Raw genomic sequence first — 22,511 nt, forward strand, 5'->3', positions numbered from 1 at the left:
TATTTACACATATATATAAATAAAACACACCATGACGATATGATAGGTTCGAGCTTTCAAAACTTTATACAAAATGTACATACAGTGAGCTATCAATGTGTATATTACCTCAAATATGAATACATACATCTATTTGTGTTGCAGCTTCAGTTTTAGTAATTTACATTATTGTTGCCATTCTGGAAAATTATCTGAAAAATTTATGTATATACATATTTACACATTAATGACGTATTTCTATTTTTGCTCATTTATAAAGTGAAATACATACATATGTAAAAAAAGAGTAAAATATATAAAACAAAAAGCAAGAAAATGAGAACAACAAAGAATGATATACATTTTACAAACAGTCCAGGATACCTCAATGGATAAAAAGAAAAAAGAAAAGGGGAAAAAAAGGAAACAACATCTATGAAGTTCAACATCCAAATTCTTTGTTATAAATTAGAGTACTAAAAGGCTGCTACAGAAGGGAAATAACACATGTGGTTCCATGCTGCAGACATTTGCCCTGAAACCTTTTGGTCAATATGAGCCATCTTTTCAGGCTTTTAACCCATAGCTCTATTATATTTGTATAGATTGAGACCGCTTTAAAAAAAAAGAAAAAAAGATTCAACTCTCCTTCTCCATCAACAACAAAGTTTTTCACAGGAATTAAGGCAACATTATTCACTTAATGGTCTATACAAAAGACATTTTTTCCATTAACACTCACATTCCTGTTTAATATCCACTTCACTTTCTGCACTTCCAGCTGGCACATGTTCCTGCTCCTCTTTTATCTCAGTGTCCTGACCTACAGTTACCATGTAGTAATCCATGTATCCATCAGTGTCCGACTCTGTTTTTATGACAGTCTCACTACTTAGAGATGCAGTTTGCACACATCCATCAGAGGGCTGTGATGACTTGCTTCCATTATTGCTTTCAGAGGTTGGACATGCGGTATGCCCAAGGGAGCCTGCAGGATGACCTGGGACTAAATTCTTGGCAGCCTCAGTGTTTAAGTCAGTTCTGACATCATCATTACCTTGGTGATAGTTTGTTTCAGCATCCAGTGATGGCATATTGCCATAACTTGGATCATCTTCCTCCTCTTTAATTTGGAGGTTTCCTGGAAGAAAACCGTCACAACCTACAGTTGTGGTGCTACTGATGGAGGTAATCGTAGGGGTATTCATGGGGGTAAGTGTAGAGGTGCTCATGGGGGCAATCGTAGGGGTATTAACGGCGGTAACTGCAGGTGTAAAAATTGGGGTAATTGTTGGGTTAATCACAGGGGTAACCATAGGGTTGATTACAGAGGTAATCATAGGTGTAAAAATGGAGGTAATCGTAGGGATGTTCATGGGGGTAACATTCATCTGCATTATTGTCACTGGCTGCATTTGGATTGCATGGTATGTTGCTGGCTGCACACATTGGTTTCCATCCACTCTATGAGCACTTTTATTATTTTGCAGATTTTGTGTTGAGCTCTGTGGGAGTTTGGGTCCAGACAGAAATGGTAACTTGAAGATCTTTTCTATTCCAGTATTTCGATACTGTCTAATCATCGAATGGAATTTGGTTGCAGCAGCGATTGAAAATTCCCAGCGCCTGTGATGTTGTGAGCTAACCTCAAAGTTATAGTCTAGGATGTCAAACAAAATGGCCGGGAAATACTGGTTCCTTTTCGTTGCTGCAAATTTCTGTATTTCCAACAGCACCGATGATGTCAGTAACTTCAAGTTCAGCTTTCTTTTGTCCGCTGATTTTGATGAAACATCAAGGTCCAGACCTATTTTCTTGCAAATAGGATAGAGATTTTTCTGCTTATTCTTTGTTAATGTTACAGCACTCAGAGTATTACTTAACAGCATGGCTTTTTCCTTCTTTGCTTGCATTTCCAGTTGTCTTTTTCGAACCGTTTCCTTCCATTCATTTCTCTGCACAGTAGGTAGCGCTTCTTCTGTACTCTCAATGACTTGAAATGTGCGAGGTGGCTGAATAATAAAAGCTTCGCTGAACCAGGCGGGCTCTCCATCATGTGGATTCACTCTGTAGAACTGCACTGAAGGATTCATGTCTAGACTCTGCTTGTCCAAGCTGAAGTTGTGCTCAAGAACATCATTGACAAGCTTGTGCTTTGTCCCGCACAGTTTCCTGGCAAAAGAATACACCTCGCACATGACCTCCCATGTCAAAACACATGTGTCGAGTTTAAGTTTTGGGTGAGCTTTGTCCACACATAGGCTTAAACCTATTTTCTTGCAGAGAGGGTAAGTGTTCAATATTGTTTCTACTGATGCAGAAGAAGAGGTTTGATCATCTGGAGGCTTTTTTACCGTGCTGCTTGCGTTAGTAGAGATGACGCTGGTCACGGCAAGAGGCTGGCGAAGCACATTACCAGAGTAAGATTCATCCTGGACAAGCTTGCCATTTTTATCTTGATCACATTTGGGGCAATCTGGAGTATATTCCTCTATGAAAACTGACTGAGGGAGTTTAAAAAGCTTTTTCTTTTGAGGCAGGCTGAATTTTTTTGACTTCAGTGTTGTAATGGTTTGCATGAGCTGCTCTGCGAAGGCAATGTGAGATAGCTCACTGTTCAAATTTAGATCAAAATTATACTCCAGGATCTCCATGATGAAATCTTTTGTGGATGACAGCATTGCTTCGGCAAATGTGTTAACTTCAACCATGACGCCGTTGGTCAATAACTTAGGGTCCAGATTTTGCTTTACTCCAAATCCGACATTAAAATCCATATCCAATTTCTTACACCTGGAGTAAGAATACAGTGGGCAATGTTCTCCATGAGGCACTGAGAGGATGCGTTGAATCTGATTGATCCGCAATCTCCATAGAACTGAATTTAGGTCATTTTGTTGCTTGTCAGTGGAATTGCTTACATTTTGGTGCTTGACTGCTCGAGTAGATGCAGCACTACATATTTCTGCATCTGGCTTGTATTGGCAATTCAGTTTCATGACTATTGGATAATCTCTTCGTGTGTTCTTTTGCTTTGCTTGGGCTACCCAGGTTGCCACATTTCTATGATCATTTGCAACAGGAATTTGTGCAAGAACATGTCTAGCAAGTTCAGAATTGACGTTTTGCAAATCAAGCTCAAAGTTGTGTCTGAGAACGTCCAGACAAATCTGCTCAAATGTCCCACACAACTTTTTAGCAAAGTTTGTCACTTCCATCATTGCTCCTTTGGTCAGTTTGTTGACATCAAGTTTGTTTTTCTGTTGACTGCAGCTTACATGCAACTTCAGACCAATCTCCTTGGAGAAGGGATACAGGTTCACACTTTCCTCGGATATTGTTTTAGGTGGACCAGCTGGTAAACCTGGTATAGTTAACACCTGTGGATCTGGTTTAGTTTTACCATCTGAATCAGGGGGATGTGAGGGTTCAACATCAGACTCATCCAATCTTGATATGCTGCTGTCCATGCTCTGGTATCTCGTGCCTATTGAAAACATGGAATCGGGGAGTTTAAATACCTCTTTTGAGAATTTGACTGGATCTTCACATTCCTGAAGCTGTCTTATTTTATTCATCAATTCACATGCAATGGTGTATCTGTGGCTATTGCTCTCTAGGTCTAATGCAAAGTTCTTCTCAAGAATCTCCATGATGAATTCCTGCTGGGATGAACTCATTGCCAAGGCAAACCGAGCAACTTTATACAGAACAGAACTGGTCAGACAGTCAGCACTCAAATTTTTCTTGGGCCTAAACCCAATATTGAATTCTAGGTTAATTTTCTTGGGCCTGAAGAATGGACAGTACTCTTTGTCTAGGACTAGGAGGATTTGTTTCACACGGTGAGTACGCAGCTTCCACATGTTACTCTCCATTTCCTTTTCCTCTTCTTTCATGTCAAATTCATTTGGTACATCCGTTGGAATCTCTTCCTCGTCTTCATAATCTAGCAGCCCACTTTCATCTGGCTGACTTGGAGATTGCGGGTCCATATCTGTGTCTACGATTGCTGAACTGAAGGAACTATCAGTGGTGGTATGGAAAGGAGCAGAGATGCAAGATGATGTTGGGTTTTCTATGTCGTCCTCATTCCCGCTGTTTTCTGAATCTGTGAGTGTGTCTGCTTCTATAGGACACATGTAGCAATAGTCCACTCCTACTGTTTCGTCTAGACTCAAACCCATTTCATCAAATCCAATCCTTCCTACAGTATCCATGGCATAATCACTTGACACCATGGCCCTTTTCTTCTTTGCCTGCATGTCCAGCTGTCTTTTTCTGATCGTTTCCTTCCATTCATTTGTCTGCGTGGTGGGTTGTCCTTCCCTTTTAACCCCAATAACAGGACATTTGCGAGGTGCCTGAATAACAAAAACATCATTGAACCAGGCATGCTCTCCTTCGCGTGGCTGTACTCTACAGAACAACATTGAAGGATTGAGGTCTAGAGTCTGTTTGTCCAAGTTGAAGTTGTGCTCAAGAATATCATTGACAAGTTTATGCTTTGTTCCACTCAGTTTCCTGGCAAAAGAATAAACCTCACACATAACACCCCAGGTCAAAGCACGTGTTTCGAGTTTACGTTTACGGTGTGCTTTACTCACGCGGAGTCTTAAACCCATTTTCCTGCATGAGGGGTAACAGCTCATTATAGTCTTTCTTGTTGCTGCAGAAATAGAGGTTCGATCATTTTGAGTACTTTCCGCCTTTGCATCAGCACAAACATCTGACCCAGTTTGGGGCTGCTCAGGGACGCGACCGGACTGCGATTTATCTTGATGACGCTTAATTCTATCTTGATAACATTTGGGGCAATATGGAGTATATTCATCTACAGATTTTGAGTCAGGCAGTTGAAAAAGTATTTTCTTCTGAGATGCAGCTAGTTTCTTTGTCTTCATTGCTCCAGAGTTTCGCATAAGCTTCTTTCCAAACGCATTGCGACTCGCCTCGCTGTTCAAATTTAGATCAAAGTTGTACTCCATGATTGCTGTGATGAAATCTTTTGTAGAGGACAACATTGCTTCGGCAAATGTGTTAACTTCAACCATGATGCCATTAGTAAGTAACTTTGGGTCAAGATTTAGTTTTACTCCAGAGCCTACATTAAAGTCTATGCCCAATTTCTTACATCTAGAGTACGAATAAAGTGGGCAGTGTTCTCCATGAGGTACTGAGAGTATGTGCTGAATTTGAATACGCCTCAATTTCCACAGCGCTGAGTTGAGGTCATCTTGTTGTTCAGTGTCAGTGGTACTGCTTACATCTTTGTGTACATTTTCCTCAGTAGAATCAGCTCTACATGCCTCTGTATTTGGGTTATTCTGGCAATTCAGTGTCGGGAGAATTGGGTAATCTCTTTTCGGGTGCTTCGATTTCCCATGGGTTACACGGGTCACGAGATTTCTTTCCTCATTTGCAGCCGGAATGTGTGCAAGGATATTTCTTGCAAGTTCAGAATCGACACTTTGCAAATCAAGCCCAAAGTTGTGTCTGAGAACGTCCAGACAAATCTGCTCAAATGTTCCACACAACTTTTCAGCAAAGTTTGTTACTTCCATCATTGCTCCTTTGGTCAGTTTGCTGACCTCAAGTTTGTGTTTTTGTTGACTGCAGCTGACATGAAGTTTCAGACCAATCTCCTTGCAGAAGTGATAAGGATGGACATTTTTCTCTGACTTTATTTCAGGTTTGGTTTCAGCATGTGGCTTGGGTTCAGTTTCATGTAGATGGACTGGTAACTCAGTTGTAGTTACAACATTTGGACTTAGTTTAGTTTCAGCTTGTGAGTCAGGGGAATTTGAAGGAGCGACATCAGATTCCTTCACATTCGATCTGCTGCTGAGGTCTGGGCCAACAATGTCCATTCTCTGAGATGTCAGTCTGAATGACGGAACAGGACGAGGAAGTTCAAAAACTTCTTTAGAGAATTTGACCGGATCCTCGCATTTCTGAAGCTGTCTTATTCTACTCATGAGTTCACATGCAAAGGCTGGTTTATAAGATTTGTTCTTCAGGCCTAAGTCAAAGTTCTTCTCAAGAATCTCCATGATGAATTCCTGGTGGGATGAATTCATTGCCAAGGCAAATCGAGCAACTTTATACAGAACAGAATTGGTCAGATAGTCACCACTCAAGTTTTTCTTGGGCCCAAACCCAATATTGAATTCCAAATTTGCTTTATTGGGCCTGAAGAATGTACAGTACTCTTTGTCTAGTACCAACAGGATTTGTTTCACACGGTTAGCACGCAGCTTCCACATGTTACTTTCGGTTTCCATTGTCTCTTCTTCCATGTCACATTCATTTTGCATATTTGCTTTTGAATTATACTTTCTTCTTTTCTTCAAGCTCTCGTATAAAAGTTCTTCCATAGTCAGCTGTGCTGGAGCTCTTTTAAAGGGATTTGTCTCAATGGTAAACGGCTCATTCTTAAAATGTGGACTTATTTTAGTACCAGTGCTCTTAAGTTTTTTTCTCCTTTTCAACAGTTGGGACACGCTGAACAAAACTTGCTTTTTGTCCTGTTGATTTTGAAGGTCAAGTTCAAAATTATGCTTCAGGACACTGAGAATAATAGAGCTGTAGGATGCAATCAGTACTCTAGTAAAGTCTACCAGTTCTACCATCATACCATTTGTCAATAAAGCTGGATCAAGGCTTTGTTTTGCACCACTTTCAAAGCGCAAACCAATTTCTTCACAGTAAGGGTATGAAAAGGGGAGAACATCTCCTCTGATTTCTTCTTTTAACTGCGCCCCTAAGCACTCAATTTCCTCTTCATCATCGCTGACATCAGCATGTAGTCGGTCAATCTTTTTTTCAGATGTTTGTGAGCAAGGAATTTTGCTTGTATGTCTACCATTATCTTCTTTCTTCACCTGGAAACTGAAATACTGGCAATCTGCTCCTGCATTCGGTTCTTTTTTGATGCTTCTGGCACACACTGGCACAAAAGAAGAACCAAAAAGAGCAGCAATGTCAAGTTTTTCTTTAGGAGGCCTCCTCATCAGGTCCTTGAGCTTGTGTGAAATCTGAGCTCTAAAATGAATCCGTTGTTGCTCATTTTCCAAACCAAGATCAAAATTGTTCTCCAGAATGTTCATGATAAAGTGGCTTTTACCCTTTGTAACCATTTTAGCAAAGTCACAGATTTCAAGCATGACCCCGTTTGTCAGTAATTGTAAATCCAGTTTCTGTGCCGTGGATCCAACATTAAAATCTAATCCAATTTTATTGCTGTAATGGAATGGTTCGGGGCTTCTTGAGTATTTTTTTACGTGCATAATCCGCCATTGCCAGACAGTGTTGGCATCCATCCTTTTGCTGTCCTTCAGTCTATTTGGGTTGGTGTCCTCCATCTTCAGTTCCATTTTCGTATCTTTGCATCCCCTATTCCTGTGTGGAAACAAATAAAAATAGTATACATTATATATGAACCATAACTCATTAACTTGGTCTAAATGTACCAATTTTCACACAATAACAGTCAAGAAAAATAATAGTGCACTTTATTCTACCCACTTCATTATACTTTTATAAGCTTTGGGTTTTGATACCGGGGCACAGACATACTGTAAGACTACAGCTAGCTCAGTACACTGCAAGCCACAGTGTACAACAGTGTGCAGGACAAAAAAAAAAATTGTCACATATTGATAGTACGTTAACAGTAGTCCTACTGAATCAGAGCTCCATTAACTTTGGCACTGGTCCACATGTGAAACAAACATGCTCACGTTGCCAGCTTCCCTAGATATTTCTTTATTTTTTTCCATCTTTTACCTTTATCTTTGAGCATATTATCTGTTCTCATACTGGACATAGGGCTGCTGTTTTGAAACTTGACCCTGAGCTAAGAATATTTATTTGTGCTATATTATTTATTTGTGAAATTCTACAATTTAATTATATTATCCAATTTATACCAGTGCAGATCGGACTTTTGGACTCTTACTGGTTATGATAACAGTAAGAGGCCATCCTGAGACGGCCAAAGTGGGACAGACACTTGTAACCAATTGTTGTCCGAAGCTTTGGCCTATTTGTTAATAGGGACTGAGTTCAGAGCCACAACCATTCATAACATGATCACATACCTTAAACTAAATTGGTGGGCAAATTGAGGATTCTGATCTTGAATTATTACCTAATAATGGCTTTTAGCCACATTGCCCAACCCCAGTTACCGTCACAAAATAATTCCCGAAAGCAGCCCCCAATTTTTTTTTTTTTATCATGAAGTAATGTAATTATATTTTAATATCATTATTCATGCTTTTTAGCGTGAAGATTTTCATTTTGCTTTTGCAAACCAACAAATAAATAAATAAATAAATACAAAATTTACAAATAAGCAAAGTTGTTATGATGCAATCCACAATTTTTAGAGATTTTCATTACGTTTTATTTATTAAGTTCAAGCAGCAACTCGAGGTTTTGTTTGTTTTTTTTCCCTATAACTCTTGGGTATTTGATAACATCAAATAATCAATGCAGTGGCGTTTTTTGCACTCAGAAATGACATTGCGTGTACTCTTTAGGCATAACAAACCTATTAAATAAGAATTCCTGCATGCAGACTTTTTGAATATTTACATGACCTCATTGTACATTGTGGTGGCTGTAGACCAATCATAACCTTGATGGTTCAATCCCTGCCTGCTCCAATCTCCAGTCTAATTGCCTAAGTATTCTTGGGCAAGATGCTAAACCTCAAGTTGCTGTCTGATCCATTCATCAGGGTATGAGTGTGTGTGAATTAATAATAATAATGGATACTTTATTGATCCCCGTGGGGAAATCACTCTCTCTGCATTTGACCCATTCACTCAGTGAAGCAGTGGGCAGCCACTAAGCAGGCGCACCGGGGAGCAGTGTGTAGGGACGGTACCTTGCTCAGGAGTACCTCAGGGTAGCCGTTCAGTGGATTCGAACCCCTGACCTACATTAGGATGTAGGCGACTCATTTCTTAGTTAATTAAATGGAAAAAAAAGTTAAATTAACTGACTAGTCTAAAACCAAGAAACAATCCTCCTGGTAGGATGTGCCCAGCAGCACCCAGGAGGTGCACCCAGGAGCTTTAGCCGTCTCTTTTCGATGTGGAAGAGTAGGCAATTGACGTGTGAACCCCTCTCGAATGACTTAACTCCTCACCCTATGACTAAGGGAGCGCCCATCAGACAAAGCTAATTTCTGATGCTTGTATCCGCGATTTCATTCTAATAGTTTTAACAAACAGATGATGCCTAGATTATCATATTTATGGTGTTTCTCAACAACGATGTGCCATCTGGTGGCAGATGGCTGCATAACATTTCGGACACAATAATTTACCAGCACTGAGCATCAATTAAAATTTGAACAATTAGATTAAACGACTAGTAAATCTAGCACCGACTAGTGACAACAGCAACGATTAGTCAGCTACTCGACTAGTTGTGCACATCCCTAGTGTGAATGTTAGATAAAAAGCACTTAGGTGTAGAAAAAAAGTGCTTAAATGGTTGGGTGTGAATGAGGTTATATTAAGTGCTTTAATTCCTCAACTAGAAATCTGCTACATAAGAACCAGTCCAAGTGTTCACAGCCTTGTTAGTTTGAGAGCTTTTCATCTCTGGTGCATGTTTCATTTCTTGACCAGCTACTGTAATCGGCTGGAATACCAAAAGCAAATGGTAGAAATGTTTTTTTTAACCTTGAGCTAGGTGCAGCAAAACTATGAAATATGCACACCAGCCAACTGTCCTACACTAATGTGCATGTTACTGAGTCAGAATCCTTAAAAATCAAAAGGCTTTCATGCTTCATCCTGCAACCTCCCCATTTCTCTACACAACAAAACACATTGTCTCAAGGTGCAGTTTCCAAGTGGAAGCTGTGCACAAAAAAATGAAATTTGGTCCCTCCTAGACATGTTTTTATTTATAATTTATTTCAAGGGGCTGTATTATACTTCTGCACTATTTTGCAGAATATATCAGAAACTTCTTTTCGTCAACACAAAAAAACCAGACAAAACAGGACAAAAAGAAGGTAAAAAATTATCCAAAAACCTACAACATTTTAGATGTTTTTGTTTTGAATATTTTAGTTTCTAATCGTTATGATCATTAATTTAAATAAAAAAAACTGCGAATGAAAGATCGTATACTTTTAGTATTGTTCAGCTTGAAGATATCTGTTTACTGCTATCGCAGTCTAAGGCACTTCTAAATTCGTTTGTACTGTATGAACAAATTCAGAGGAAAAAGAGGATGATCTGTGTGTGAAACTTCAGTGTCCTTACGCTGGCTACTTACTCTGCCCAACATCAGCATATCCAGCATGTCTGGTACCTGCTCTGGTCCCTTTGCTGTCATCCAAGTAGCAAAGAGACCGTGTGGATACACTGTAGCCCTGCATGAAAAATGAAAAGCTTATTTGAAAAATAATAAATGTATTGATTCTTCAGCTCTTCCTTAAAGAACGATAAACACATGCAGCCCTGTTAGACACCATCTCACAAACACTGTGGACATGTGTTTGTGAGTTACACTTCAGTGAAAGTGGGGCCGTTAACCAGGAGAAAAACAAACAAGGTGTTCCTTTGACAAAAGGACAAACTGGGGGTATTTTTTTGTCAATCTACCACGGCACTTAAACGAAAAGATACAGACTCTTTAAAAAAAAAAAAGAGCAAATGCAACAATAATTAGTTAAAACAGCTTTACTGAATAAAAGTGAAACCTTTTGAACAGTCCTTTCCAAACAAAGCATTTTGACCAGCAGATGGCGATTATTTTGACTGCACCAAATGCTTCTGAACACTGAAGTGTTTCACAATAATTCACTGAGCTCTCTGGGAAAAAAAACACAGTCCAATTATTATTACTAAAAGGATGCCATCCATGTATTTAACACGGAAACGATGAACAGCAGTGCCAAAAGTGGTCCAGCGGAAGAAAAACCTAATCGAGGGTTTGCATTTACTACTTTCCACCTAAACATGGCGATGTGAAGTCGTTACAAACAGCTACTTCAACGGCAAAGCGACGTCAAAAACGAGCCCGCAAACAGGATGAAGCTTACCCGAAGTGTGCACAACATTCACACGGCCGTGCTTCTCACTTGGTAAAACTACGCACTTCTTTGCGGGACAACGTTTGAAGGATGCAGCGGAGTTGAAATCCCAGAATTTCAGGAGGGAGACTATAGACGCTGCACAACTCTGTTATGGAAGTGACGTCACAGCAGAGCGCCACTACTTCAAAATAAAAGTGCAATACTTGATCGGTAAACTCAGTACATTAGATGAACCAAGGTTTGTTAAAAAACAAAACAAACCAACAAAAAACCCAAAACAAACCATAGATCATTTTACCCACAGAGTTATGCTTGAAAAGTTGCACACAGGCTTGGATTAATGTTTAAAAAATCTTGGAAATGGTGAAATTTAATGTTGTAACACCCCACCCCTCTTTTTGTTTTTTTTGCTTAGTTATGTGGGTTACATAAATATGGACTCAGAGCAGACTGTTTTATGATTGCCATTTTTAAATATGCCATTTAAATATGTGTAAATGTATGACTCACTTAATATTTACGCTAACAAATACAAAGTCATGGGCTATTTATTGGCATTGTTAGGCTCAAATAATTTCTGTTGTCTAATTGTGTGAGACTGCACAATCGCTAAAAAGTTGTTCTGAGTGATCACCTTTATTCTATAATCCATTATTATGATGAAAATGTTCTCTTTCAGGGTGAAAATGCATAAACCTTGAGGACGAAAGGGGCAGGGAATTATCTGGTTAATATAAATTATGATGTTACACAAGAATAGTGGGTTTTTGCCCAAATGGTTACGCAGCGCTCACCATCATAAAAAACACCAAATGCATCCAACCAAACTCTAATACATACTCAAGAAAAACTGCAAATTAAGTCTACTGGAAGTTTGTTTTACTTGTGTGTGTGTATCAGAGCTTGTTTGCATGCATTGGGATGCTTCAGTCTTCTCTGGATTTTAAAAGCGTGACTTTCAAGAACTTTACTGTAACTAATTAGTTAGTTGCATGAATAAAAAATGTACAAAAGGCAAATTCATTAAGTGGTACAACCGCTTAATAAATGCGAAGACTGCAGTGTCACCTGCTGCTGTCGTAGTTTAGTTTACGCTTGTAAGACTTTTATTTTGAAAGCACATCAATTTGACCTTAGCTCTCTGTCTGGGTTTGCTGAATCAGTACAAAGTTAAAAAGTTAAAAGTACACCTAAAACAATTCCCTTTTCTGAGAGGCCCATGTGAAGAAGGGATGCAGTAATTGTAAGTAATTGCATTTATAAGGCTTGTAGAACTTGTGAAGGTACGTGGTCAAGGAAGGCGCTCAAGTGTTACACAATCTGATATTTTCATATATTGTTTCAGCTGATGAAATGATAGCTCACAACAGGACAACTGTCAACACATGCATACTCACAGTCCATGAGATTTAAGCAAATAACCAGAAGCCACAAAGAGTCTTGATGCTTTAACTGAATTTAGAGATAAGCACAAAGAGCAATACACTACCACTAATCAATACTGCCTGATATACAATAATGGCATGTTGTAGTTCTTTTTAGTAGTTTTATAAAAGAAAGATAATCAAAAGGATCTCCCAAACAGGTACCGGATCAAATGAATAAGAAAATATTACATTTACAAAGTAAAATTCACCATCATGTAATTATTTTCTATTATAAAATCACTAAAAGTGACTAAAGAAAGGAGAAAAAAAGCTTAAATCTTTTCAAAGTGTCATACAGAAACCTTTCATGTCATTTCTGCAGCCATTAGCAGTAAAACCTGGTCATCTCTTCAGGCTTTCAACCCAAAACTCTATTGTTTTGAATCATTTCCTTAGGAATAAAGTATTCACATTCCCCCCCAAACCACCACCACAAACTGTTTTTCATACAATTTAAGTGTGACAGCACACTTGGTGCCTTCATTGTCTGTTTGGCTTTTTTTTACTGCTCTCAGTTTTTGGACCTACAGTTCACATCCTTGTTGTGCAGCCTCAATTTCTAATCCACTTTCAAAGACTGGAAATTAGGCAACTAAACTACATCCAGAGGATCCTGCAGCTTCATCTTGGACTAAATACTCAACAAGCGTCCAGCTGTCATAGTATGGATCATATTTTTTCTCTGTGTCCAGTTCTGGTATCATGTTGCCACAATGTAGATCATTCTCCTTCGCCGTAATATGTAGCTTTTCCATTGCAATACTGTTACACATAAGCTATAGAAAATGTTATTTGACTATAAAGCTTATAAAATATAAATAAGATATAAAATACTATTTCCTGCAGTCAATGCTTCAAACAGTTCATGTACAAAGGTGCCTTAGGGCCAAGTGAAGGTTAATAAAAACAAGGGACTGGGGAAGGGTGGTAAAATTCTGAGTGAAAACTCAGAAAAAGAGCATTATTTCATTCAAGGAATGCTTCACTTTTAAAGGCTCAGGTGGAAATAAATAAATATTTGAACTCCTGGGATGAATAACTCAGAAAAAACATTATCGTAAATTAAAAAATTCAATCTTGAAAATTATTTTTCCCCTTTTTCTTTAAATACCAATGCAGAAATGTCTTTTAGTACATTCTTCCAGTGGGCTGCAGGTAATGTGGGCAGAAAAAAAGCAATCCGATTAAATGAATGGCTGTGAGGAAATGGCTACTTTCTATTTTCTCTTTCTTCACTCACGACCTCATTAAACCCTTTTCTTATGAGTTATTAGCCTCTGTATCACCTCTCACATTGTATTTAAGCAGAATGGCCTTCATTCTTTTATTATAGGTATGCTTTAGGGTAATGGGCACCTTGTGATTGCCAAATTTAAAATATGACTTCTCAAACCAGAGTTTTCTTTTTTATAATCACATAGGTATCTTTTATTTAATCTACTGCATGTTTCTCTTTCCCAACATCTCCCCACTGCTTCTTAAAAATGTCTTCAAACTGAAATCACTGGACACAAACACAAACTAAATGCACAGAAAAGCTTATAACAAATACAGATTTGACTTTCTTTGCTGACGATTAAATGTAAGAAACCAAATCCAAGCTGAGAATCCCACTCAAGTTTAATCGAGAAAAGAAAACAAAGTCACTTTCAGTGAAGTTTTACTATATAAATGTCTTAAATGATTCACTCAGCCATATAAACCAAACCAACCAATCAGAATTAAGTATACAGTATAGAACGTTTTCAGTTCAAGTGTAGCAGGAAATGACATCGAAATCATTGTGCCAGCCGTCGCAACAGGCCTTGGCGCTAAATGCAAAACAAAAAATAGACCTTTGCCATTCAATGCTGAAATTCTGGAAATCCCGACACCTTTTAGTTTATAACTCACGTAAATTAAAAATCAGTTTTGTTTTTGTTTCTCCATTGTATATGATTAGCATGTAGTGCTATTCTGCTAGCTGGAGTTAGGTTCAGAAAGCTCTGAATAGCTGGTTGGGCATATAACCCAGGTGAAGAAAGGATGTTTGGGCTTCTCTCTCCAGGCTTGCCAGCTCCTGGACGGTTGGGGCCAGAACATCTACGTGACCCTTGTAGTTACCACCTAGACAAAGATGACATGTTTTCTGGTCAAGCTCAGCACATGAGCAGACATAATAAACACTACAACCTGCCTCATGATGCTTTAATGCTCATTATAATCCCTCCAAACAACACAAAACTTTTTTTAAAGTGCATATGCAACCATTCCCGTAGTCTTGTGCAGACATGTTATCCTTCCTTTTTGTCACACATACCTCCCAGTGCTCTGCGCTGCCCATAGGACACCTTTCCATCAAACTCATCCACGGGTACTTTGATGTCTGGCTCACACTGGGTGATGGTGCACTTTAAATGTTCCTCGATTTCTGATAGGAGCTGTGATCAGAGGAAAAGGGGAAAAAGAAATGACACAAGCAGAGTTTAAAGTGCATGATGATGATGTGTGAGTGAAAGTATGTTGTGTGTAACTTTACTTCCCAACTGGTTTTAAAGGTGAATGTATTGGATTATTAACCTGGCACACCCCAAACCTAAGAGTGATTATGAATGCATGTGCTGCTTATACAGTCCTTTCAAAAGAACTGCTGTATCACACGTGTTTGTATTTCAAACAGTAAATTGGAGCTGCTGTATCAACCAGACTAGTATTGTGTGCATCTTTGTTCACCTCTTTTTCATTATACCAGATGGTGCATCCTCCATCCTCCCTCAGTCGTGTGTTGTAGCAACCTCTGCCTCGGTTCGGGCAAACATGGTACCACACCTGCACAGGTAGAAAAATGTACTTAAAAATCATATACAAAATTCAAACTTATATGGACTAAACAGACACCCATAGTCCACCTTACCTTCTCTTTCTCCATAGCAACTAAGGAGATAGCCAATCCCATTCTGTAAGTCGAAAAGAAATTACACAATGTTAATGCTATGTAGAGATTACATTATAATTTATTGTTTGTCGTCACTCAGGCACGCCATGTGAAAGTTTGAGGTGGCAATGATGATGTTTTTGATCATTTAAGATGGGGCAGATGATCTGCTCTTGTGACCTTTAAAAGGAGCAGGTGGAAGAGAAGAAGACGCCAAAAGGAAGAAGAAAGAAAGGAAGTAGACGACTTTGCCTTTGGCTGATTACTCCTACTTATTTAGGAACTGTGTTCCATTTCGTTAATGCTTTCACCTTCATAGGGGCAGCAGACTAGTGTGATACTATCCTACGTTTATCGTTGTTTAAACAAGAACTGTCTTTTTGTTTTGAAAGTGGCGACTTGCTAGAATGATGACTACTAACCTTGTTTTTTCCCTTATTTAAGCTATTGTAGCACATACAGGGATGACTGCCCTTCCATGGAGGTTCTTCCTGTTAAAAAGGAGTTTTGCCTTCCCACTGTCGCCAAGTGCTTGGTCACAGGCGATCATCCGATTCTTGGGGTTCGTTTCTTTCTTTATAATATTGTAGGGTTTTACCTTAGAATATAAAGCAACTTGAGGTGACTGTTGTTGTGATTTGGCGTTATATAAATGGTGAACTGGTGCTATGCCAATAAAACTGGATTGAGTTGAATTAAATGCATGTTTGTTTTGCCCTTTATAATCTAGACTGTAATTGGCCTGAATTATGGAAGATTTTTACTGGTGGAACTGCAGTTTGAATTTCCTGATTAACAGCAAGTAAATAATAAATACATGCATACATATATGTTACCAATACAACATGCTCTTTCACACAAACTTATGAATATTAAAATGAATAAATAAGTTAAGGTATAACAAAATAAAATCAGTAGGTACCTTTCAGCTCTTCCCACTCTGCCGATACGATGGACATAGTTCTGCTTCTCATCTGGCAGAGTCACGTTAATCACTGGAGGAAGAAACCATTAACATAAATATATAAAAAAATATAGCAACTCTTCGGTAATGTTCACTGAATATATAATTTTTATTTGTAATTTTTAATATAATTTTCTAGCAAGCATCCATATACCATAAGGAACTCCGTGGATGTCAATTCCTCTGGCAGCTACATCAGTGCAGATCAACAGCCTCACTTCTTTTCTCTGAGAACACAAACAACAATCCTCAAAAACACTGACTGGTTGCACTTTGTTAAACAGCATAAGCAGGTTATGATTTTTGCTTTGTTTTGCTTTTTTACCTTGAAGCGCTCCAGGTTATTTTTCCGCTCATTAGGCTTACGATCGCCATGGAGGCAAACACAGGATAACTGGTGACCTTTGCTGTTTGGACCTGAAGAAGACACACATGAACACAGCCATTTGTAACTGGGGAAAAAAGACCAAGTATTCATATTTAGCTGTGTCTTTTTTCACTTTCTAAATTTCTGTAGTGGCTCAAAAAAAAAAAAAAAAAAAAAAATCTAAATTGTTCCAACACAGCCTACCTCCTCCTTGCTGAATGAAGTACAACTCCATGTTGTCACAGTCAATTTTGGTACGACAGAAGATTATAGCCTGGTCCATTTTGTGTTCTTTAATGGCTCTCACCGTGTACTCGCCCTTCAGGATCTTGATGGCCTCTGACCACATTTCTGACTCACAAAAAGACACACACACACCTTTACTGAAGTTCATATTAAGGTAAGTGTTATCTGTGTTGTTTATGTGATGTGTATACTGACTGGAGTGAATGGACAAAAATGATATTTTACACTTTCTATTAGAGTGATGAAGATGAGCAGTCTGAACTGTGCTGCCCAACTGCACCTACCTGCAGTATTGGCTCCTGGTCTGGTGTTATCATTTGAATGAACTTCATCAGTCTACCCAGAGAAACAGAGGAAACAGCTAAATCACCACAACTCTAAACTAAGACATGATAACAACATACATAGTGTAGAATAAAAAGGTGATTATTCCTCCACCCAAGTCTGAAACACAGCCGAATTGCTTAACTTGATGTTTCAGTACTTTTCTGTTTATTCAGTTTCCTTCCCCGAGCACGAGGAACTCACCCGGATGTGGTTCTTGCCGAGGCGCTCCCACAGATGGTCGCTCTTAGGATTGACGGGCACCACTACGTGGTGGACAGTCTCCGGAACAGAGTCCTCCCCCTTCAGATCCACCCAGGTGGGAAAGTGCATGATGCGCTCGGATAACTTCTTCACATCGAATGAATGCAGTGTCGCTGAGCATACAATGACCTGGAAAATAAAGAGATCGTCACCTAAACTACTAATGCCAGCAAACATCCTTCTACTACAACATCTATCACAGTACATAGGTTTAATTTCACACATGTAATTTATGCTCAGCATTACCTGCAGTCTCTTGCCATCAGAGGTGACCTGGGGGATTTGATTATGGATCCTATTGATGAAGTCCGTATAACCTGCTGACAGGAGGCCATCCTGAGATACACAAAAGACACAAAATGGTTAAGGGATTTTACGCTATATTATATAGATCAACCATTAAAAAAAAAACACAAAAACAAAACATATGTGTAATCTATAAAAAAAATTCACATACACACTCATCCAGCACCAGAAAGCGGACTTCGGACAAACTCAGTTTCCCAGTGGAAATGAGGTCATCCAATCTACCAGGTGTTCCCACCACAATGTCAATCTAATTATAAGATGACACCAGGAAAAAAGAGGAAAAATGACATCCAATTAAAAAACATATTTCAACAATTTGATTTACAGTAATTAAAACTAATTCAATGTTTTTTGTTTCTTTGGGGGTGGGAGTAGGCGTAACTGTACGTGTCACATACCCCCTGTTCCAGAGCAGCCAGCTGGTCTTTGGCAGCCACACCACCAATCACCAGCAGCTCCCTGCAATGACAGACTGACAAATTACCAAAATAGCATGGCTCCATCTGGTGGTGTAAAAACAGGAATAAAAAAATAGACTGGGAAACGCAGGCAAATTATGTTTTTAAAGGGATGGCAGAATAATCTGGATTGTTACTACAAATGCATTTTTATTTCTTTTTTTAAGTCGAGATTTTGTTCAGTTTGTGTCACTCAGTGTCGATACCACTTCCATGGTGTCATACCTGAGTTTGGGATTATCCACGTATTTCTTAAACTGCGTGACATTGTTGAGGGTTTGTTCAGCCAGTTCTTTAGATGGCTCAATGATCAGGGCTTTGGGTGCATTTGAGGATGTTTTCACCTGACTCACGTTGGCACTGCCTGCACAATCACAGAAGAAATATTGTACTTAGCATACTCAAATTTGAAAATGTACCTTGTTTTAACACCAGTGAGTGAAAGAAGGCATGTACCATAAAAGGAACAATCTGTCTTAAGTGCCTGAAATGAGGTTGAAAGCACACACCTGTCTGAGAAGATTTGACAGCATGACCCTCTGGTGCCTGGTCTAGGGCAACAAATCCACTCTTAGGGGGATGTTTAAAATCTTCTCCTCCTAAGTTAAACTTTAGCTCTGCATTCTGTAAAACAGAAAAGATGATGGTGTCAGTCAGGCATCAGTTTTTTTTGTTCTCTGCCATCACTGTGTTGTCTTCGCTGTCGATACCTTGAGCACACAGGAAGCAAAGAAAGCTTGATTCTTCAGATTTTGAGGGATTTCAAAAGCCACACCCAGGTCGTTACCTGATGAAAAAAAAACCCCAACATAAACCAATTATGAGTTATTTCTCTATTTCTAACAACTTTGAATAGGTTATTTATTTTTCATAATAGAAAAACTGGGACCATACCATTTTTAGAGAATGAAATTTGGCTCTTTTCTAGATCCAGGTAGCATCCAATAGTGTCATGCATGGTAAACTCCTAATAAAAAATAGCAAAGAGAACCCATTTAAAAAATCATCCCCAAATTTCTTTAAACGTGTAAATAATATGATCTTTCATTATCTGTTACCTCCCCATAGCTGTCAAACTGCTTGTTGTTGGATTTCTTTCCAGTCCCACCAAAACCAAACCCATATTTATCAGTTCCTAGAAAGAAAAACAAAGAGGCTGGTATTAAATTACAGTAGTGCTCTGGTGAAATAAATTGTTTAAAGTGGAGCATTTTCTGCTGCATTAATACTGTAGATGGTAGAAAAGAATACCCAGGTCCAGAGCCGCCTGACTGGTAGACCAACCCACCCGGCACAGGCCCTGGTCATGGCAGGTCACCTCATAGTAGTACTTCCCTAAACAGAAAAACAAACATATAAGGACTGATAATAATTTACACTTTTATGTTTCTTGATCCATCATACGATTATTTGATTCTCTGATCACTCCGTAAGCACTTGTGTACATCACACACCTTTGGTGACACCTTTAGTGGAGCGACAGCCATGCCACTCTTTGAACTCCCTGCTCTGGCAGCACAGTCCATCTGACCCAATTGCTAAGAAGAAAAACATTAAAAGGCAATGAGCAGATGTTGTTTAAAAAAATCAAAACAAAAAGCTAGAAAGTGACATTTACATAAACATTGCATGTTTTTGATCTGTTCTTACCGAAGGCTGTACTGCGATCATAAGGATTCATCTGCCAGCTGTTGAAAACTGAGACAAAACAAAAGAAGAGCAGGTCAAACGCCTGCAGAACACTCTATACTGTCTACCCATCATTAAAAGTCTTAATTTATATGCACACATTTAAGATGGCATATGAATCATGAAGCCTGAAACCAAATAACTGATTAAATATTCTCACTGGCTCCTCCAGTTTTGATAGAGGCTCTGCCCTTTTTGCCCTCCTGCTGATCCTTCAAGGTCTCGTACACAATCTGGATCACAGGGATACTGAAGGCCTGAGGAGGACAAGGGGAAACTGTCATGACTCAGTAAGTGTGAAAATAAATGTATACGGTGTAGACATAAAAAGAAAAAGAAAAAAAGAAGGTATTTCTCCCAAGTTTGTGTTGCTGTTAAGTACTTACTCCTGTTTTGCCACTGCCAGTTTCCGCAGCCTTAAAAGACATAAAAGTCAGATGTCAGTCTCGCAGCAGAGTGCAAATATCTGTGAGCCAAATGTGTCCAGAGAGCCAAGCTTACCATGAGCACATCTCCTCCACCAAGGATGAGGGGGATGGACTCCGCCTGGATGTCAGTAGGCAACCTGAAAACCAATGATACATTTAGTCAGTTTGATATCAAATATTAAAATGTAAGCATACAACAGCATGCATGATTTTGCAAATTTGTAGCTGAACTCACAGCCAGTCCATCTCTTCCACAGCCTGCGCGATTTCAGGCATTACCCCCATTTCTGTCACATAAAAACACATATTAAATGATTGAGTGGGCTTACGTAGCTTCAAAACGGCAGTTGATGTGTAAGGAATTTAAAACCGTAACGTCAAAATTAAGTAGGAATGTAAAAATCTCACCACCAAACGCTGCCATTGCTGCTGCTAGTACAAGCGCAACGCAACCGGATATGCCGGTTAGCAAAGGCTCCCCCTCAACAGCCAAGTAAAATTAGTTCCGGATAGTGAAAAAGTCCGTAAAAATAAAGCGGGGATTTGAGAAAAAAGGTCGCTTGTGGACTTGAGATACAAAATCTAATATTAACATTTATAATAGGCCAAATAAAATCAAAAAACCACTTTTATAGACGGTTAGCAACAGTTCAGTTACAAACGCGTTTCTTTATAGTTTGTCCCTGCTTGTCGCCGTAGATTTCTGACAGCTGTAAACATGGCCGAAGAAAGCTTAATTGAGGGCGAAGAAGAAAACATTTTATACGATTTACTGGTTATTACTGAATGGCCACCAGAGACGGACACTCAGGTTGGTAGCTTTCACTTTTGCGGTTTTTTTATTCACGGCGTAGCTCTTGTGGTGAGCAGCTATCTGTAGAAATGACCAGCGAAAGACAACCGCCTTGAGTTTCGTGGGGTCAGCCGCGCAGAGCCACGTAGCACAAATACAGGATAAGTTGCAGTTGGTTGTCTTGATAAACAAAGTTTCACCTTCCCGTCACACATCATACATCACACAGCAGAGCAGCGAATGCTCATTTAGCACTAGTGTCCTGCATACGTTTCATTTACCTGCAGCTTTTATAATGATCTAAAATCAAAAATCTGCTCTGTCAGAGAAACGACCTATCACTAGGTTTCATTAAAACTCATTAATGAAATTGGAAAATCAGTATCAAAAAATGATCATCGCAGCTCATCTGTTACTATTTTACATTGCAGTTGCGAGGCAACAAGGAGTACAGCACCTCTCTAATTGCAAAAGCTGTGACAGGTAAGTTCTGATTTTCGTTGCCATGGTGTGATAATATCCATGCATATATACAGCACTTGCCCGAAGCAGTTACATTCTCACAATGATTGTAGCTATTCTAAAATTATCAATAAACTTACCAACAGTCCACCACGCCAATCTTTATATGTATTTTGTTTGATGTTCTGCCATTTATGACACCAGAATACAGTATGGAGTTCATAGAGGCTGGAAGACATGCAATCTTCTTACTTAGATATTAAAGTCCATCCAGCATACAGTACTGTGCAAAAGTCTTGATTCATGAGCTCATCTAGAGTTCATCTATTTTCATATTAGGAAAATGGAAAACAGGTGCTGTGATTTATTGAAACTGCAAATTAAACAGAATCTGTGAACAGTCTACTTTCCTCATTCAAAAATGATCGTATCATATCATATCATATCATATCATGAAATGTTGCCAGAGTGTGTTATAGATGACAGGTTTTCTTCATATTCTAAAGTAAATGCTTCCAGAAACATTGATCCTGTTTGGCTTAATCTCTGAGACTGAGACCAGTGTTGTCCAGATCTCAGCTGTTACTTTAAGCTGTGCAATTGAGCGATTGTGTGTGGAGTTCTCTGTTCTCGCCAATGTTTATATCAGTTTTTCCCAGGATTTTCAGGATTCCTCCCACAACACCAGAAAAACAATCTCCAGGGTAATCTGAATCTCCAAATTGTTCCAAATAGTCAATAAAAATCAAATAAACAAGCCATTCACATTTCTGCAATTGTAGTCATTGTTGAATAACAGAATGCTATAAAAAAGAATAA

The 22,511-nt window shown here is 38.9% G+C and overlaps 3 protein-coding genes across 3 annotated transcripts in view; 1 reads left to right on the top strand and 2 right to left on the bottom strand.

The window, feature by feature from the left end:
* Window positions 1-54: 54 nt before the first annotated feature.
* LOC134643207 (uncharacterized) lies at window positions 55-11,168 on the bottom strand. The gene is made up of 3 exons (XM_063495482.1): window positions 11,054-11,168; window positions 10,285-10,381; window positions 55-7,380 (listed from the first exon to the last, which is right to left on the bottom strand). The coding sequence occupies exon 3, from the start codon at window positions 7,353-7,355 to the stop codon at window positions 711-713; it is 6,645 nt and encodes a 2,214-aa protein (XP_063351552.1). The 5' UTR covers window positions 7,356-7,380; window positions 10,285-10,381; window positions 11,054-11,168; the 3' UTR covers window positions 55-710.
* A 2,908-nt stretch (window positions 11,169-14,076) lies between these two features.
* Window positions 14,077-20,889, bottom strand: ddx1 (DEAD (Asp-Glu-Ala-Asp) box helicase 1). Its single transcript, XM_063494980.1, has 26 exons — window positions 20,846-20,889; window positions 20,673-20,724; window positions 20,511-20,574; window positions 20,396-20,425; window positions 20,170-20,266; window positions 19,971-20,018; window positions 19,775-19,858; window positions 19,572-19,655; window positions 19,379-19,455; window positions 19,215-19,287; window positions 19,031-19,107; window positions 18,830-18,944; window positions 18,546-18,684; window positions 18,261-18,321; window positions 18,011-18,109; window positions 17,800-17,889; window positions 17,494-17,682; window positions 17,250-17,301; window positions 16,924-17,070; window positions 16,678-16,769; window positions 16,507-16,579; window positions 16,311-16,383; window positions 15,368-15,410; window positions 15,187-15,282; window positions 14,774-14,894; window positions 14,077-14,580 (listed from the first exon to the last, which is right to left on the bottom strand). Exons 1-26 carry the CDS (start codon window positions 20,859-20,861, stop codon window positions 14,450-14,452), a joined length of 2,223 nt encoding a protein of 740 aa, XP_063351050.1. The 5' UTR covers window positions 20,862-20,889; the 3' UTR covers window positions 14,077-14,449.
* A 264-nt stretch (window positions 20,890-21,153) lies between these two features.
* The window catches only part of nbas (NBAS subunit of NRZ tethering complex), a 176,576-nt gene continuing 175,218 nt past the window's right edge, over window positions 21,154-22,511 (top strand). Inside the window, exons 1-2 of the mRNA XM_063495518.1 lie at window positions 21,154-21,248; window positions 21,662-21,713. Coding sequence (XP_063351588.1) covers window positions 21,156-21,248; window positions 21,662-21,713 — 145 coding nt within the window. The 5' untranslated portion in view covers window positions 21,154-21,155. The remainder of the gene's footprint in view (window positions 21,249-21,661; window positions 21,714-22,511) is intronic.

This window comes from Pelmatolapia mariae, linkage group LG15 (genome assembly GCF_036321145.2).
Source record: "Pelmatolapia mariae isolate MD_Pm_ZW linkage group LG15, Pm_UMD_F_2, whole genome shotgun sequence".
Taxonomy (NCBI): Eukaryota; Metazoa; Chordata; class Actinopteri; order Cichliformes; family Cichlidae; genus Pelmatolapia; species Pelmatolapia mariae.